Below are 18492 nucleotides of genomic sequence, written 5' to 3'. Positions count from 1 at the left end.
TAGCTTTTAGCATCTGATCCACTCCCATGTTAATAAAATTCACTTGGGGATTTCTAATAAAAGGAGAACAGAAAACAGGTGGGCAGGGGAGGGAGTGCCTGGGAAGAGGAGATGGAGGGCACAGACCATTGGGCACCCAGGGGCTGACCTTCCCTCCTGGAGCCAGGACCACGGTGCTCTGCAGGGGAGGTGAGGCTTCCGGGAGATTTATTTCCCCCAAATAACACCGAGTATTGCAGCTGCCAAAGGGAGACAGAGGAAAGAAGCTAGGCAAGGGGTCACCAGCAAGGGGCACAAGGGGAGGAGACACACTGAACTGAGGAGCTGGGGCAGGCAAGTGAAAAAATGAGAAAAAGAACATGAAGGTGGATTTATGGGTTGGGAGAGGCTGACCAGACGGTGCTGAAGAGCACTTGGACTGCAAACAAATCTAAGTGTTAGCACTGTGAAAACGAAAAATGCCCTCCCACCCCCTACCCCTTGCTGAACTTAGTTCCTTTTTTTATTTTTACTTTTTATTTTTTGTGCTTTTCATTAATACTCTGCTCTGAGGTCGTAGTTTGGTTTTTTTTTTTTTTTTCTATACACTGGAGTTGAAAAGAAAAATAGTCCAAAGGTCTGAAGATGGATTCTCCACCTAAGGTAAACAGCCCAGCATTCCTGTTCTCCTCTTGTCCCAAAGACTAAAGTCTCTGCTAAAAATCCCTTTTACAATATAGTACAGTGTACACACACACACACACACACACACACACACACACACACACACACAGAAGAAAAAATTAACAAAGCCCAAAGTAAAAAAAAAAAACAACACGAAACCAGAAAAGAATCCTGGGAGAAGCCAGTCCAGAGGACGTAAACATACAGAGAGAAACGGTGCAACATGTGACCATGGCGATTCTCAAAGCTCGGTGACAGACCCCAGTGCCACCGAGGGGTACCCAAGTCCACAAAAATAATCTTTCAAAAATAAATCTTAAAAAAAAAAAACACAAAAAATTGAACACATCTGTTGATTACATGGATGATTTGTTTTCAGGTAAATCCATACATTCTCGAGTTCCCCCCTCCCCCAGAGCAGCCCACAGGTCTCTGCTCTATTGCATGACCAAATGGCAGGGTTCCCGGAACACCCTCCTGGCAGCTCCCAGGACCTGGAATCTCATCTCGACAGGGGTCGGTGCATCCGACCGTAGCAGCTTAAAACATCATGTTTCCCGGGTTGCCGGGGCCTTGGCTGAAGCCACCAAGGCCCACATCAGCGGCCATGCCCCGGGGCCTCATCTGTGGGGGGATCATGATGTTCTGTTGGGGTCCCATCATGCCCTGCATGGACATCATCATGCCTGGAGAGCCCACGGGCCCAGGGTGGGTGTAGAGCCCAGCCGGCCCTCGGTCCTTGCCAGGAATCATGCCCACAGCGGCAGCCGGGTTGCTCATCAGGGTGGGTTGGCCGGGCATTGTGGATTGTGCTGGTGACATCATCCGATGGTGAGGTCCCATCATGCCTTGCTGGAGAAAGGCTGGTGGTCTCATTGGGTTGTGACCAGGCATGGAAGGAGCTGTGGCGAGAGGTATGTCCGGAGTCCCCACTGGCCCTGGCCCGCCCATGCCAGGTAACGCTAGTCCCATCCTGGGGGCCTGCTCCCCCATCATCCCCTGCATGTGCGAGAACCCAGGTCCAGGGCCCTGGGGCTGTTTGCGGCCTGGGACCTCCCCTCGTGGGAAGTATTGCAGTGTCTGGCTCGGCTTCTCCGAGGGAATAATTCGAGACAGGTCAAATTCAGGTATTCCGGTGGCTCCAGGTCGGATGACCTCCTGCAGATCTGGATCTGTAAACACTGAAGGCATGTTGTTCCCCAGGACGGCGAAGGAGTCGGGACCTCCTGGGCCTCCAGGCTTGCAAAGTGCTGCATCGGCTGAACTTTGGGGCAGGTTGCCAGGGCGGCCCAGGGGGCCTTCTCCGGGGAAACCCATGCCTCCTGGGAAGCTGCCCTGCCCACCGCTGGGGCCATTGTGAGGGAAGGGGACCTGCTGAGGAGGAGACTGCACTGGAGGGAAGCCCTGGGGGAAACCCATCCGTCCTTGAGGTACCATTGGAGGCTCCTGGGACCCATGCCCTATGATAGGATTGTGTGACATCAAGCCAGGCCCCATTGGGACCCCATGAGGAGGTATGTTGGGTCCCATGGCATTTGGAGAGGGCATCTGATTGGAGTGAGAGAGTGGCTGGGTCATTCCCATTGGGCTGAGGGTTGGCATTGGAACCACGGGATTTGGACCTGAAATTCGAGGATTTTGTGTGTTAATGCCCATTCCTAGAAGAATAAAGATAGAAAAGGAAATCAAAAACTACAATAAACCAAATTAACAACAGAAGCTGCATCAAATGTGCATGGTCCTATGTTGGGAAAACATACATCATGTTAATCCGTCTCCAAGAAGATTATAATATATCCTGGGGCACACTATAAGACATGTACTGAGTCTTAAATTGTGTGGCATGAGAGTATATAAAAGATAGCTAGGATGAACACCTCCCATATGAAAAATGACAAGTTCATATATATACTCAAATGAATATAGTCTTTTTCACTGGAGATACTTTATCTAGAAGAAAAGAGTTGCCCAAATTGCTTTAAAATGGTTCTTTTTGGACAAAGTAAAAAGTCCTGGGAGTCAGGCGGTTAGCACGCAGGTTAAGTGCATGTGGTGTGAAGTGCAAGGACCAGAGTAAGGATCCCAGTTCGAGCCCCGGCTCCCCACCTGTAGGGGAGTTGTTTCACAAGCGGTGAAGCAGGTCTGCAGGTGTCTATCTTTCTCTCCCCCCCTCTGTCTTTCCCTCCTCTCTCCATTTCTCTCTGTCCTATCCAACAACAACAACAACAATAATAATAAAAACAAGGGCAACAAAAGGGAAAATAAAAATAAAGTCCTACAAGTCCAGAAATAAAAAATAACAAGCGAAACAAACGGGACATTCTCAATTGGCCTTCATGTTGTCTTAGAACATTTTTAACTCTAGGCTCTATCACATGTGGAAAAATTAAAGAGTTTTCCATTGGGAGAGAGTCAAAACCAAAATCCCAAGACAGAAGTCATGGTCTGTGTGCCACTCACTCAGTGTGAACATGTCTTAGAGTGTGTGTGTGTGTGTGTGGGGGGGGAGCTGGGCTGATAAATAAGTCAGAAGTAGACAGAGTAGAGAATAAAGCAACTCATTCCATCATCACTGCAGCCCCGAACAAAACCATTTTCTGAAAGGTAGGGTCTTTCTTTCCCCTGCTTCTTCCTATGATCTAAGGCTGCCCTCCCAGAGAAATTACTGGAGAAATTAAAACATGCCAGTTAGTATGCTAACAAATACACTGCCTTAGGGGCTGGGCAGGGACACATACAGTAGAGAGCACACGTTACAGTGTCCAAGGACCCAGTCTGAAGCCCAGGGCCCCAACCTGCAGGACTGTGAAGGTTGTGGCACAAGCTGTGAAGCAGTGCCACAGGTGTGTCTCCCTATCTCTCCCTTCTCTTTCAATTTCTCTATCAATAAATAAATAAATAAATATTAAAATGAATAAATTGCTTTCAGTACAGCTCCAAGAGGAAGGACCCCCTCGCAGGCCAAAAGAAAAAAGGAAGGGGGTGCACCAAACTATCAGGTCTAAAGAAGCATCAAAAGTGCAGAAAACGAGCTAATATGGAATTAAGCTAATAAAAACCATCATGGGTAATTCCTTCTAGTCAAGACAATTGAATAACACAATGTTCTGACCTGTTGAATTTCTCTGTCCACTAAAGTGTATGGCTACTGAGAAAACAGGTCAGAAGTGTGGACTTTGTGGAACACTGGCTCCAGATCTTGGCTTCCTAACCTCTTACCTGGCATGTTATTCATTGATGGCAAGTTGGGAGAACGAGCTGGAGGGGAGTCATCATCTGAGCTGGCCACAGTCTTGATGGCATCGTGATACAGTGGGGTAGAACTGGGCATTGCGAACTTAGACATTCGAGACATCATAATTGAGAGTGGGTTCTGGGAGAGGGTAGGCTCTGGAGGCATGGTGTAAGGTGTGCTAGAGGGCAGACTTCCGGGGAGATTCACAGAGGCAGGCTGGCTGGCTGCAGGAGGTGGGGGTCCACCTAGAAGAAGGCAGAGGAAAACAAGAATGGGCAGAGCATTAGATTCCTCTTGAAGGCTCCTGGGCCTCTGATTATGAACTAGCAAAGCCAGGAATGAGACAGATGAACAGGACAGTGTTATTAGGCTTGGGACATGAATCATCAATCTTCTAGCCATGCTCTGTGTGTGTGGAGAGGGAGGCTGGAGCGTGATGAGGAGGTGACGGCTCAGCAGATGGGAACACAAACACACCAAGGCCACATTAGGAATATCAGCTCAAGCTAGAGGAAAACGGGCTACAGACTACTGCTTTGCAGAGAAGGGAAATGAGCAGGCCTCTTTCCCCCACTAATCACAACACAGAACTCAGCTCAGGTGTTAGGATGACATGAAGCTAGAACAGCAATCTTAGCACAGGTACTAATGGCATTGTCTAACCCACACTCCTGACTGATTTCCTCCACCAATATGTCTGAGCCTGTGATTTCTGAGGGGAGGGAGACCCTAACCCACTGTACTGCTTAAGCAAAACTGCTCCCCAGCAGAGACAGGCACTTTAACTTGGTGGGAGAAATCTCTTACTCTGATTCCAGTCTTTCTCAAGTGGAGATAGTCCGGACCTAGCATTTACCCCTCTGAGCTCATCTACTGACCACCTCTGGTGTCACTTGGAAAACCACCATCATCAGTAAGAGCTGCTGCCAAGAAGAAAATTCTGACAAATTGCAAATGATCTGTGACAACAGCAATCTACCAAGGAGGAGGTTTTGGTAGCCATTTCTCTGGTCAATGGGTATTTTACAAGAATGACTCAAGTCTCATAAATGACATAGTGGGGGTTGTATTGTTAAATGGGAAACTGGGGAATGTTATGCATGTACAAACTACTGTATTTACTGTTGAATGTAAAACATTAATTCCCCAATAAAGAAATAATAAAAAAAAAAAGAATGACTCAAGTCTCAACAGCCTCCCCTCTTTGCTTTGGCTTAGACTCAGAGGGCAGAATCAGAGAAAGTCCTATGAATTGAAAAAACAAAATATATAGTCAACCCATACCTGTTAACCTTGGGAGAACTATGGTGGTTACTGCTGGAGAGGGATGGGGGCCCAGGACTTTGGTAGTGGGGGTGGTGTGGAATTACACTCTTATTAGCTTATAGTCTGTGAATTACTATTAAGTCACTAATAAAAATAACAAAATAAGGTCGTATGTATGCACTGTGAAGACATTTGATTTCACCTTTGATTGTTCACTGTGTGATGTCAATCATTCCATGAAATGACACTCACTTCCACTTTTGAAAGGTCCTATTAGACAAACACCCTTGTATTAAGAGCCCAGGCTCCTGTTCCAAGATGGGCCACTTACTGTGTATCAGTAAGTATCCCCATGGAAATAATGATTATACCCCTTGATAGAAACATCCATCCTGGCAAAGGTGGCCTCCCTTGGCTGCATAATCCAGTGAGGAAAATAGGTTTTTGTTACCATCAACTGTTTCACTTAGAGGCGGGGAAAGACATAGCACTAAAGCTTCCTCCAGTGCAGCAGGAGCTGGGCTTGCACCTGGGCTGTGTGCACAATCTAACCAATTTTCCCAAAGCAACCAGTCCATGTTATGAGCACTGTGGCTGCTAGGCATGCCTATGAGGCTGGGCCATACTGACCTGACTCCACACTGGCCAGCATAGCTGGGGAGGCCATGGTGAGGGGCGCTTTATGGTTGGGAGGGATGCCAGGACTCTGGAGGGGGGGTTTCGGAGAGGAGGTCCATCCAGGTGACGGGGCAGGAAGCGACGGAGACTTGAGGTGAACAGGCGAAGCAGCAGCAGACCCCAGGACAGGCGGGGATTTAATGGAAGCAGCAGCAGCTGGGCCTGCCAGCATGCCTGCCAGCTGTGATGGAGTCTGAGGGGACTTGAGGTTCCCCGAGGGGGAGCCCAGCATGGGCGACTGGACCTGGCGCATGGTGGGAGACTTCAGAGGGTTGATGCCGGGGGAGTGCACCTGGCCGCCTGTCACGGATATATCCAAGGGCTTGCGCCCCAGGCCGCGTTGCACTGGAGGAGCTGTGTTGAGGCTAGTGGGGTTGTTGGGAGGGTTGAGAGGTAGTGGTGGCATGTGACTGAGCCGGCTGTTAGTCCTTTGGTCGGGCCCAAGGGGTTCTCTGAGATTCCGCAGGCCGCCGCCGCTGCCGGGACCCTGAGACATGGGGAGAAAGGGCCGAGGGCCCATGCCGTACTCTTGCTGGGGGTGCTCTCCGAAGGGCAGGGGCACCATCTTCTGCTGAGTGGGCAGCAGGTCGGTGCCACCTGGGCGCAGCTTCATCATCTCCTCGGGGCCGGCCGTGGCCTCTCTCAACTTCTGAGGTATCATCTGAGAGTTGGAGCCCATGCTGATGTTCAGACCCACGTCACCCTTCAGCCCACCAGGGACCATCCCAAACTCCAGCTCCCGGCTGGGGCCCATCTGTGGGGGCATTCCTTTGGGGAAGTCGCCCCTCGTAGGGCTCAGAGGGCCCTCAACTGGTATCCGGGGGAAAATGGGGTTGTTGCTGGGCTCCAGATGCCGCTGGGCACCAGGCTGCAGCATTCTGTTCATCTCTAGGCCAGGCCGGATGCCCTCCATGCTCATGCCGGGGGGCAGACCCAGCTGCTTCTCTGCCAGCTGCTGCTGAAAAAGCTCCTCTGACAGCCCCTGTGGGTTGGGGAAGCGCTCTCCTCGGCCAGGCCCACTGAACACGCCCTGGCCACCAGCAGCGAAGTTTCGACCGTCTGGGATTTTTGGCACGTCATCTGGCCAACTAACTCCGGACAGACCAGGTCTGGAGGCAGGGTTGGGGACAGCCGGGCCCTCCATCTCTGAGTTCATCATGCCCGCAAACCCAGGGAGGCGCATCTGGCTGGCTGGCATGTTGGGGTGGGGCGCCATGCCCCTGGGGGGCAGGGAATGCGGCATGTTGAGCCCATCAGCAAAGGGTTCTGCACCCCCTGGGCCCCAGCCTTCACCAGGGGTCATCTGGTAGGGTGGGGGTGGCCCCCGGACCACACCACGAGGCCCGTGCTGGTGGACCATCATGTCCTGCAGGGAGCACTGTTGTACTACCACCTGCTCCTGCTTCCTCCGCTTCTCCTCGTAAAACTCCTGCTGCAGCTTCAGCCAGGCAATTTGCTCGGGGGTCATGTGATCCAGATGGTCAGGGCCTATGGGCCCGGCCTGGGCATTCATAGGGGGTGGCACCATCTCCTCTGGAGAGAAGGGCACATCCCGATGTCCTTGAGGGCCGAATGGGGCGCCCACGTCTGTCCGGGGCCCAGGTCCTTTACCTAGGCTTTGGGATTGTGCCATCATGGCCTGGATTGGCCCTTCTGGCTTTTTCTGAGGTCCATCTAACACCCCAGCATTCTGCTGGGGACCTCCGCTCTGTCCACCTGTGAGTTCTTTCTCATCAGGGAAAAGCATCCGTTGGATATCTCTGAGCGTCTGGAGGGAACGCTCCCGGTGCTCCAGCTGCTCCTGAGAGAGTCCATCTGGGTTCTCTCCCAGTGTGGGGGGGTCCCCACTGGACACGGGTGGAGGTGGGGGTGCTTTGGGATCCGCTGAAGAGCTATTGCTTCCCTGGGAGACAGGGGTGACTGCTCGGTTATTGGGTGTGGAGTTTGGCCCGGTGGCATCTGGGGGCAGTGGTGTAGAGCTGGCAGGACTGCCAGCAGAAGGGATCAGCTTGTTCTCCCCAACAGGACTCTCACAGTCCAGGGGGCGCGGGGGCACGGCAGGCTTGGGTGCTGGTGTCGGAATGGGTGGCGTTGGCTGTAGCCTGGCATTCTGGGAAGAATTCTGGTCCTGACTGACGGGCCCTGGGGGCTGCTGTGGGAGAGGTTTCGCATCGTTCCGAAGGGTAGAGGGTATCTGTGTGTTCTAAAGACAAAGAGAGATCGGAAAAAGTCATGGGCGAACTGAACAGAAGGGCAATAGAAAGAGAAGGATCTGCTGCTATAAAGGACTCTTCCCAGTCACAGTGATGTGCACTGACTGACACTTGGGGCTGGAAATCCACTCTGGACACACAGACATTCTGATTTTTTTCCCTTTCCACTTTACTGTCAAATGCCATCCACCACCCCCCGCCAGAAAGATTAGGTTTCAATAACTTTTATGAGCATGCCAGGGGGAGAGTCACTCTGCCGAAGAGAAAACATCTAAGTATCTATTTCAAGGAACAGGTTTGATATCACATGTCTACTATGTGTTTCTGATTCAGGGAGAGATTATTTTCTTGGTATGTGGGAGGCTGTACCTGACGCCTCTTTCTTTTCCCTGAAAGTATAAGCAGGTCTTAGAAGATTTCTCACTGTCAATCAAGGGGTCTGATGTTCTCACAAGGAGAAGGTACCTGTCACTAACACTGTGGAGGCAGCAGGCAAGACCGCTCCATTTTGGCATTTCCTCTGGCATGGTGACTACTGAGGCACTCCTCTCCTTGAGTTTCCAAGCGCCTGACAGCTCTGGTTTCTGTTTTCGGTCTGTGATCACTGATTCTATATTTGATAAGAACCTGTACATTAACTGCAGTAAGATAATCTGTAGGGAGGAAGAGTCTACAGGGAAATCTGAGGCCATCTAGCTCATGGTGCCTCTTGCTCTGTTCTTCCCAATCGACAAAACACTGTCCTTTGCACAGCCTGGAGGAATGCTTTATTATTTATTAAGGACCAGTGCTGTACTGAGTTCGGGATGAAGGCATGATCACCTATGACAGATAATAGGGACGGCTGGCGATGTATGTGAGAGAGGCACTTGTGCTCAAGGTCTAACCCTTGGTGTGGCTGAAGGTACTGAGAAGGGTTAGCAGAGCAGTTCACACACTGCATCTGCTGGTTCCCCACCAGCCTCCAGTGGGCCATGGGATCCCTGTGAGATGTTCATGTTGCTCCTATGTGTTTACTTAATCCAGTCTGCATCTGTAAATCCCTATGGTGCCCCTACTTACCTCCCTACTTGCTCTCTGGAATGATGACCTGCCTGTGAGCTAATCTGCACACCGAGAGTGCTGGGCATCCCTGCCCAGGAACAGTCTATGTTTCATCAACAGACAGAGTATCTCGAGCGCTCCTACCCTGCGGATGTACGCGTAGGTGCTGTACATGCAGGCACCATGAGCACATGTCTGCAGACAGACATGGTGTGGGGGAGACTAACTGAACCTGAGTGATTCTGTATGACCAAGGTGCTTTCTACATTCCTGGCTCCTTTACTGGAGTGTGCAGGCCACTCAAATTTTTCTTCCAGTGTCTCATTATAAATATGGCTTTCTTGGCCAGGTTTTGTTTGTTGGGGGTGGGCACAGGCTGTACAGATGGTAACCATAGCAGAAGACAACAGTTTTGTACCACCTTTTAATTTTAGGTTTAGAGCTATAGTGATCTATTTCCAGGTCCCCTTAGAATTCCTTTTCTGATACCATTTTAGGACCAGAGAAGGTGGAGGTGGAGGTGACAACTACATTAAGAGCTATATTAAGCCAAAAAAAGGGAAATGTTGGTTTGAGATGCAATGCACCCATACATTCCAGAACACTGTAAATTTCAATAGAGTTAGGGGAGGGCTAGGATAATGATCATGCAAAATCTTTGCTGCCTGAGGTACCAGAGGTCCTAGCTTCAATCCCCAGCACCACTGTAAGCTAGAGCTGAGCAGTGCTCTGGGGTCTCACTCTCTCTATTTCCCTCATTAAAAATGTATGATTTTGGGAATCGGGTGGTAGCGCAGGGGTTAAGCGCACGTGGCGCAAAGCGCAAGGACGGGCTAAGGATCCTGGTTTGAGCCCCCGGCTCCCCAACTGCAAGGGGGGGGTCACTTCATAAGCAGTGAAACAGGTTTGCAGGTGTCTTTCTCTCCCCCCCTCTGTTTTCTCTTCCTCTCTCCATTTCTCTCTGTCCTATCCAACAATGACAACATCAATAACAACAACAATGAAAAACAACAAGGGCAACAAAAGGAAAAATAAATATAAAAAATTATCAAAAATGTCTTATGTTTTTAATATAAATTAATACATTAATTAAAAAACATCTTTATTTTTAGTGTGTGTGCTTAACCAGGTGTGCCACCACCTGGCCCCTATTTTTTTTAATATTTATTTATTCTCTTTTGTTGCCCTTGTTGTTTTACTGTTGTAGTTATTGTTGTTATTACTGATGTCGTCATTGTTAGATAGGACAGAGAGAAATGGAGAGAGGAAGGAAAGAGAGAGGGGGAGAGAAAGATAGACACCTGCAGACCTGCTTCACCGCCTGTGAAGCAACTCCCCTGCATGTGGGGAGTCGGGGGCTCGAACCGGGATCCTCACTCTGGTCCTTGCACTTTGCGCCACTTGTGCTTAACTCGCTGTGCTACTGCCCAACTCCCCCCATCTATTTATTTACTTATTTATTTATAAAATATTTATTTTCCCTTTTGTTGCCTTGTTGTTTAACACTATTGTGGTTATTATTGTTGTTGTTATTAACATCGTTGTTGTTGGATAGGACAGAGAGAAATGGAGAGAGGAGGGGAAGACAGAGAGGGGGAGAGAAAGACAGACACCTGCAGACCTGCTTCACCACTTGTGAAGCGACTCCCCTGCAGGTGGGGAGCCGGGGGCTCGAACCGGGATCCTTTTGCTTTGCAACACGAGCGCTTAACCTGTTGCACTACCGCCCGACTCCCCCACCCCATTTATTTTTAATGAGAGAGATACAGATAGAGAGCCAGCGAGTGAGTTAGCGAGTGAGCGAGCATGTGCTGGGAGATATTTCACTCAGAAGAAAAAATAAATTAAATAAATTGGGCCAAGAAGGCTATCCAGTGGTGATATTGTGAATATATAAGTCCCTGGGTGAATTCTCTGGCACATATTAAAAAAATTCAAGGGCCACTGCATAATGGTTATGCAAAAGATTTTCATGTCTGAGGCTCCGAGTTACCAGGTTCAATACCCAGTACCACAAATAAGACAGACCTAAGCAGTGCTGGGGGGGAGGGGAGGAATCAATACATAATGTAATCTTTGAAAAATGAAAAATGGGGGAGCCGGGTGATGGGGCAGCATCATGGCGCACATGGCGGAAAGCACATGGAACGGCATCAGGATCCCAGTTCGAGCCCCCAGCTCCCCAGCTGCAGGGGGGTCGCTTCATGGGAGGTGAAAGCAGCTTTGCAGGTGTCTTTCTCTCCCTCTCTGTCTTCCCCTCCTCTCTCGATTTCTCTCTGTCCTATTCAACAACAACAACAGCAATAATAACAACAACGATAAACAACTAGGGCAACAAAAAGTAAAAAATAGCCTCTAGGAGCAGTGGATTTGTAGTACAGGCATGGAGCCCCAATGATAACCATGGAGGCAAAAAGAAAAAGAAACATGGGAGCAGGTGGTGGCACACCTGATTAAGCACACACATTACAGTGCTCAAGGACCCGAGTTCAAGCACCTGGCCCCCACCTGCAGAGGGAAAGCTTCACGAGTGGTGAAGTCGGACTACAGGTGTTTCTGTCTCTCCCTCTCTATTTTCACCTCCCCTCTCAATTTCTCTCTGCCCCATCTAATAATAATAAATAAATGTATATACACACATATATACATATATATGTGTTTGTTTAAAATAATGAAATACATAGAGAATATATACTTTTAAATACGTACATTTGCTTCTTTAAATAAAACATAAACATTAATGTATGTGTATTCATTTACCCTACTATATGTAAGCATCCTCTAGTCTTGAGTTGAGATGCACAAGGAATGTAAAATTTCTAAGTCCAAGAAAGTAAATCTTTGCTATATGTAGGAGATGGACTTAGCTGACAGATAACATCATCTTTTATTGTGAACTATTACTTCAGTCATTTACCTTTCCCCATTCCAATATCAGAGTTCCTGTTTCCTGAAAACAGGGACCGTATCTTGAATCTCATAGTTGTCCCCTTAGTACTACACACACATACACACCCCACACACATTTGATCCAGGCATGAAACAGACCAAAGTTTTCAGAATTTTCAGAATACTGAAGCAATTAAAAGCACTCTATGGCCAACTCACTTTGAAATAAAAGTAATCATTTTGAAAACCACTAATGCTAATTATTGTTTTATCAGCCTGTGCTTAATCATTTCAGTTTTAGTTGTTGTTATTTTCTCTGTTCAACTAACTCAAGAATGTTTTTTTTTTAAAACCTGGTCTGTACACAGGATCTGAATTCAGAGTCCCAGAGATGGTTACATGAAGAAAATGCTGATGCATAACTCCTCTTTCATTTTGCACCTTTCCTCTCCTTACCAGTTCACCGAGCTACCAGTTCTTCAGGGGAAAGCCAGTCGGACGTGATCACAGAATGCCAGAATTAAGTTAAGTGCCCAGAATATAACTCAAAAGCACCCAGACTACCTCCCTATCAGATCAACTCACCACCTGACACTTTTATAGTTACTGTAGAACCATTCAAACACTATCCCATCTCCAAAACTACGTACCAGAGGGGCTGTGCTTCTCTCTGTCTTGCTGTTGGAGATGTTCTGGATGTGGAAAGAGACAATAGTTTCAACCTGGCCCTTCAACACAGCTTCTGCAGCTCTGCAAACACACAGGGGTGACATACATGGGCTTGTCTCCGTTTCACTAAGTGCAATCCCAAGACACTTTAACCCAGACTGAACTTGTGAGAGAGAAAGGAAATTATAAAGAACTGCCAGAGATGTTGAGTGAGAAGAAAATAAAGACATTAGGTTTCCACTCTTTATTGCAATAACTTACCATCTAACTTATTAAAATTGAAAGAGACCCAGAAGTGAATTCTGAAAGAGACATTAAAGGCAAACAAGACTTTCTCCTTTAAACCAATCTATTGTGCTAAGTATTGTACAAAATTCCAGTTCAAAAGCCTGAGAAGGGTGAAAAAGAAATCCCATAAAACCTAATGACAGTCTAATGTGAAGACTCACTTGTATCTTAAGTGACAAAAAAAATCAGATAACTGTACGGAGAATATATTTTTTGATAAGTAAAAACCCACTGATCTGTCCATCCATTATAAACTTAAAACAGCAAGATGAATTTCAGAGTGTTCTCCTTTTAGTTATTAATATTTCATAGTTATAGTTATTCTGAAGTGAACATTATTACTCTTGTCATTTAGGAGTGATTAAAGGTGGGGCCAGGTGGTGGCACACCTGGTTGAGTGCACATGTTACTATGCACAAGGACCCGGGTTCAAGGAGCCTTCAGTTCCCACCTGCAGGGGCAAAGCTTCACTGAGTGGCGAAACAGTGTTGCACGTGTCTCTCTGTCTCTCTCCTTATCACCTCTTTCTCAATTTCTGGCTGTCTCTATCCAATAAATAAATAAAGATAATAAAAGAAATTAAACAAAAAAGAGTAACTATAGGTTGCTGATAAGTTTGGACTGTGCAATTAATCTCTTTCGCTTAAAAAAGTAGGGGCCAGGTGGTGGTGTACCTGGTTGAGTGCATGTTACAGTGCATAAGGACCAAGCTTCAAGCCCCCGTCCCCACCTGCAGGGGGAAAGCTTTGCAAGTGGTGAAGCAGGGTTGCAGGTGTCTCTCTGTTTCTCTCACACACTATCTCCCCCTTCCTTTCAATTTCTGGCTGTCTCTATCCAATAAATAAATAAATAAATATAATTTTTTTAAAAAAGTAGGGATATGTACAAACAAATTTTTTTCTGGAAGGAAGTACTATCAGTGGTTGTCTCTGGGAAATAGGAGAGAAGTTTTCTATTCTCTTGTACCTCTTTCTGTACTATTATCTTTAAGTGATACAACTGTGCAGATTAAGGATCAATCTTGAATGGAAATAAGACCCAGGTGCCCAACTGTGCAAGCTAGCCACCATCAACTTACTTATTGGCCATTTCAGTAGAAAACACATAGACCACTTTGGCGGGGGTCTTCTGGGCAGGGGTGGGCTCGGGGGCAGTAGTCTGGCCATGGGAAGGGGTGGAAGACCTGGGGGCCGGAGCATTTGATGGGGTCATTGAGTGTGATGTGTGCTGAGACTCCTGGGCCTTGATGTGGTCAGCAGAATTACATTCTGAAGGAGTGAAAAGACTCATGTTATAGAAAGAACGAGATTTCACTTGGCCAAAATTTACAGTATCACAACATAAGACACACCTTGAGAATTTCTGAAAGTACTTTGCAAAGAGGGAATCTCTTTGGCTCATAAACATGCATGTGTGCTTTCCACTAATGACTAGTCACACAGCACTCTTCTCCCACCTCCTGACTTCTCTGTTATGCATTCCTCATTCACTAAAGGTCTCTCTTTCTTGCCAACCTTTTAGCAGGACAAGAATGGAGGCCTTGTCAAATTTGACCCCACCCCCACCCCATTTCTATTATCTCAGCATCTCCCACACTGGACTATAAGTTTTCAGTGATATGCTGCTTTGTTGCACTCAGACCCTTGAAGACAGTAGCTGGACCTGTTCACTGCACCCCCACCCCCACCACACTGGCCTCTCAACCATCCAAGGAAGGAAGGAAATATGGGGGAGCAGTCACTCAGGTTTCCTTTTCAAACTTGGGCTGAAGAATCTCATTTCCATCCTGAGAATAGGGGCATCATATTTTGCCCTATAGTTAAGCTTTTGGGTTTTATGCATGATGAAGAAAAGCAATAGCCTCAAATTACAATCACTGGTCCCAAATTCTTTGGGGGTGGCCCACTTAGGGGTCTTCCTGATCTCTTATCATGTAGCCATTCATTCCAGCCACAGTGAAACTGGCCGTGGCAGACCTGGACCAGTACCCTTGGACATAAGGGTTGGGCCAGGCGCAGACAGCACCAAACCCAAGCCCTAGAAGAGTCCTCAGAACGAGGAGAGGAGGAGGACAAGATGCCAGGAGAGCTGCTCAGTGTGGCACAGGCCGGAACTACTGGCTTGATACTAGAGTACATACAGGCAGAGGCTAGAAACAGCCATAAGAACATGGTGAAGACTACGGAGCTTCCTACCACGCCCCTAACAGGTGTGCATCCTCAATAGCAAACACTCCTCAGCGAGGTGGCTGGAAACACGAGCCCTCCTGAGCCTCACAGCTACTGTCCCCACCAGCCAGCAGTAGGCCCTTGGGCCGCCATCAGCTACAAGAGGCCTTCCCGCAGGAATGCCTATTTCTTTCTGAACCTCAAAAATCTTGTAGACATACCTTTAATGTCAGAGTCATCGTTTGGAGTCCCGGGGTCTCTCTGATCAAAGGAGTCGGCGGAAATACTTCGCTCCCTTTTCCCCTTGCCCTTGGCACCATTTCCAGCCCCATTCTTCAGCCCCATGCTCCCACCTGGGCCAGGGAGTGCTTTAGGGGTGTGGCCCCCACTCTTGGAGTCACAGGGGGATGGCTGGGATTGGCTGGCTGAGCCCCCCTGTTTACCCTGATTGGAGAATTTGGAATCCAGCTGGGGGTTTCCAGATGGGGACATCACTGTGGGGGGACGAACCATCACCTCCTGCTTTGACTTAGGGCTACTAAAAGAGACAAACAAAGGGAAATCAGACACAGGACGCAGCTGCTCAGTGCAAGTCAGGGAGAAACAGTCTCTACCCGGGCTCAAGGAGACCTTGAGAACTAAACCACCACCCCATGCTTCCCATCAGCCATTCAATTGTCCCCTCCACCCCGCTCCCATCTGGGAGCTACTGACAGGGAGCAAAGTGGGAAGGTCTCGGGAACATTAGAGTCACATGGGGCCCCATCTCCAGGGCTTCTGTCAATAAAGAACAACGGTTTCTATGTACACAGAGAAGTGACTCTCACACCAAGACTAGCTTAGTGTAAACAAACAGGCATCGTTAAGATCAAAATACTGCCCACCCCCTGGCGGAAGACAAGGAACAGCTGTAATCAGAGCCCAGCCTCCCCTGCTAGAAAACACAAGCAGGTCCAGGAGAGGAAGCAGAAACCCTAGGGTGATGGGCAGGTGTGGGAAGCCCTCCAGGATACTAATTCCTCTGACATGCCGAATCACACCAGCTCCACTAACCACTGCTCCCAGGAGATGAGGAGCAAATGCTTTTACACTGTGGACCAGAGGAAACAGCCGCACAGCAGGAGCCCAGGGGCTGGCGGTTTACTGCTAGGACCTTGGGCCTCCTGGTCCCAGCTTCAATTTTCAGTTTCCTCCCTTCCCAAGTCTCCTTCAGTGGACAGCGATGCTCTTTCCTTTGTGTTTTGTTTGGGGGGTGGGGGCTGGGGACTGAAGGGGTGGCAGGTAGAGGGGTCAGAAAATGATGAACAGAAGGGTGAGAAAAGAAAAACGAAAGTCTAGCTGGCCCGGGAAGTGGCAGAGCAGTGGATAAAGTGTTGGACTCTCAAGCATGGTGGGCTCTCAAGCAAGGTCCTCCTGCTGCCTGAGCCTGGAGGTACTGGGTTCAGTACCTGCACTGCACATGTCAGAGTGATGCTCAGGTTCTCTGCCGCCATGTCTCCTCTCATTAATAAATTCATCTTAAATAATAAAATTTAAAAAAGGAAGGAACCATCTAACACAAACTGAGTTACCGTGCTTCCTGGCTACTCTGTTACTAGCACTCTTTCCACCTGGCCCTCCTTTCTCTGCTGGGTGTCAGTGCTCCTAATCTAGCACACACTGCCAGCAGTGAGTGTTCACAGAGGGCCTATGACATCCCAGGGGGCAGCTGGCGCAGGCCCACGTTCTCACCTCTGTGTGTTTCCTGATGGAGAGTTCCTCGCTTTTGGGTTACTGGAATGCATTGATTGAAATCCAGGGCTTGCAGTCACCAACAGGCCGGGCTCCCCGAGGGCCTCTCGGGCTGCAGCGCAGACAGCTGTGGAGGGCGGGCACGGCAGCCCACTGTGTGTAGGATGCGTCCCTCACTGCCGGCCACCTGTGCGTCTTTTTCCTCTTGGTTTTTCTCTGCTGTGGAAATGGGTCCTTTCTTCTTGCGGCTCCAGCATCCTCTGGGGGTGTGCCTCCTGCTGCCTGAGGAAAATCTCGCATCTCCAGGGCACACTGTGGGGAAAGTCCACCCCAACAAGTCGGGGGACAAAGTCACAGGTGTGAAACACATGGGATAGAGGTGAAAGCAGCAGTCCATGCACAAGATAGCCTCAAGGTCACTCCTCAGCTTCCCTCAGGCAGCTGATTCAGCAGTGAAGCAGTGTTACAGGTCTCTCTCTCCCTCTCTATCTCCCCCCTTCCCTCTTGATTTCTTTCTCAAATATATATATATATATATAACATATGTAATGCTAGCCCTTTCTTCTCCCCTGCATTGCTCTACTTCCTTCTTCTTCTAGCGCTTGCCCTTCTTCCGTAGCCAGTCAACAGCGTCAGGTTGAGCCTGATGTAAAGTTTCGAGACCTCCTTTGAATACACACCCTAGAAACTAGTGTTTGTGTGCATGCATGTGTACCTGTGCATACTCCCTCTCCCTCATTTCCAAACAACACCTTGAAACTACCCCAAACGCCCACATTCAGAGCAATTTCTGGCATTTCACCTCACATGGCAAATGCTGGGACCAAAATGCAGCAAGTGTACCTGAACTTCAAACCATGGGACAAATCCATCAGTTCTATCCACAGGGTCTTGGGGTTGGGAGACATTAAGAAATCAACTACTGAGTCAACACCATAGGCAACCCAGCTCTGTTCCCTGATTTCCATGATTTGTTAAATGATGCCAAGTCTGTGTTTCATGTTGCCCCTGCTACATGACAAGGACTGTATGTGTGGGTGAGCATGAGAACATGCGACCTTTTTTTGAAGTCAATGTGCAAGGCTAATTTGAAATATAAAGGTCAAGAAAGTATTCCCAAACCTAGCCAGAGAACAAATAAGAAGGGTCCTTCTAAAAGGATGTCTAAACTAGTTTGGGGACAGCCAAGATGTGCTTACAGTCACTACTCCCTCTAAGGGCATTTCAATTCTGACAGGTTTCTCTTCTAGCCACAACCTGCCCCACCTCTCTTGCCTCCCCTTTTCCGATATGCTACAGGACTGAGAAGAAAAAGGTATTAGATGCAGGGTTAGTGGCTAAAGAAGCAAAGGGAGGAAATTCAAGGTTACAGTTTGCATATACTTTGAGAGACTTGAGAATGGGACTAAAACTGGAACGATGAGTTATATAGTCTTGTTCTTTAATATGATCACTGTCAACTGTTAAAAGTCTATTTTTCCATTTAGAAATGTCCAGCAATCCCACCTATCTTACTTGAGACACTGGAAAGAATTGATGTGAGTTTTGAGTACACACAATTACTTTCTTTTTAAATATAGAAGTTAGGAAAAATGTGACAAAATAGAATATAAAACTAAATGTAAAATGTGACAGGATGTTTCTATAC

At 48.2% G+C, this 18492-nt stretch overlaps 2 protein-coding genes across 3 annotated transcripts in view; both read right to left on the bottom strand.

The window, feature by feature from the left end:
* Positions 1–559: 559 nt before the first annotated feature.
* BCL9 (BCL9 transcription coactivator) lies at positions 560–16978 on the bottom strand. The gene is made up of 7 exons (XM_007528674.3): positions 16845–16978; positions 15335–15651; positions 14024–14213; positions 12639–12738; positions 5795–8045; positions 3883–4143; positions 560–2321 (listed from the first exon to the last, which is right to left on the bottom strand). Exons 1-7 carry the CDS (start codon positions 16895–16897, stop codon positions 1204–1206), a joined length of 4290 nt encoding a protein of 1429 aa, XP_007528736.1. The 5' UTR covers positions 16898–16978; the 3' UTR covers positions 560–1203.
* LOC132541411 (uncharacterized) overlaps positions 16884–18492 on the bottom strand; it is a 95986-nt gene continuing 94377 nt past the window's right edge. For both annotated transcript variants that reach the window (XM_060202016.1, XM_060202017.1), the window contains exon 4: positions 16884–17156. In XM_060202016.1, coding sequence (XP_060057999.1) covers positions 16884–17144 — 261 coding nt within the window. In that variant the 5' untranslated portion in view covers positions 17145–17156. The remainder of the gene's footprint in view (positions 17157–18492) is intronic.

This window comes from Erinaceus europaeus, chromosome 11 (genome assembly GCF_950295315.1).
Source record: "Erinaceus europaeus chromosome 11, mEriEur2.1, whole genome shotgun sequence".
NCBI classification, from domain to species: domain Eukaryota; kingdom Metazoa; phylum Chordata; class Mammalia; order Eulipotyphla; family Erinaceidae; genus Erinaceus; species Erinaceus europaeus.
This window is presented reverse-complemented; position numbering and strand designations above follow the sequence as displayed.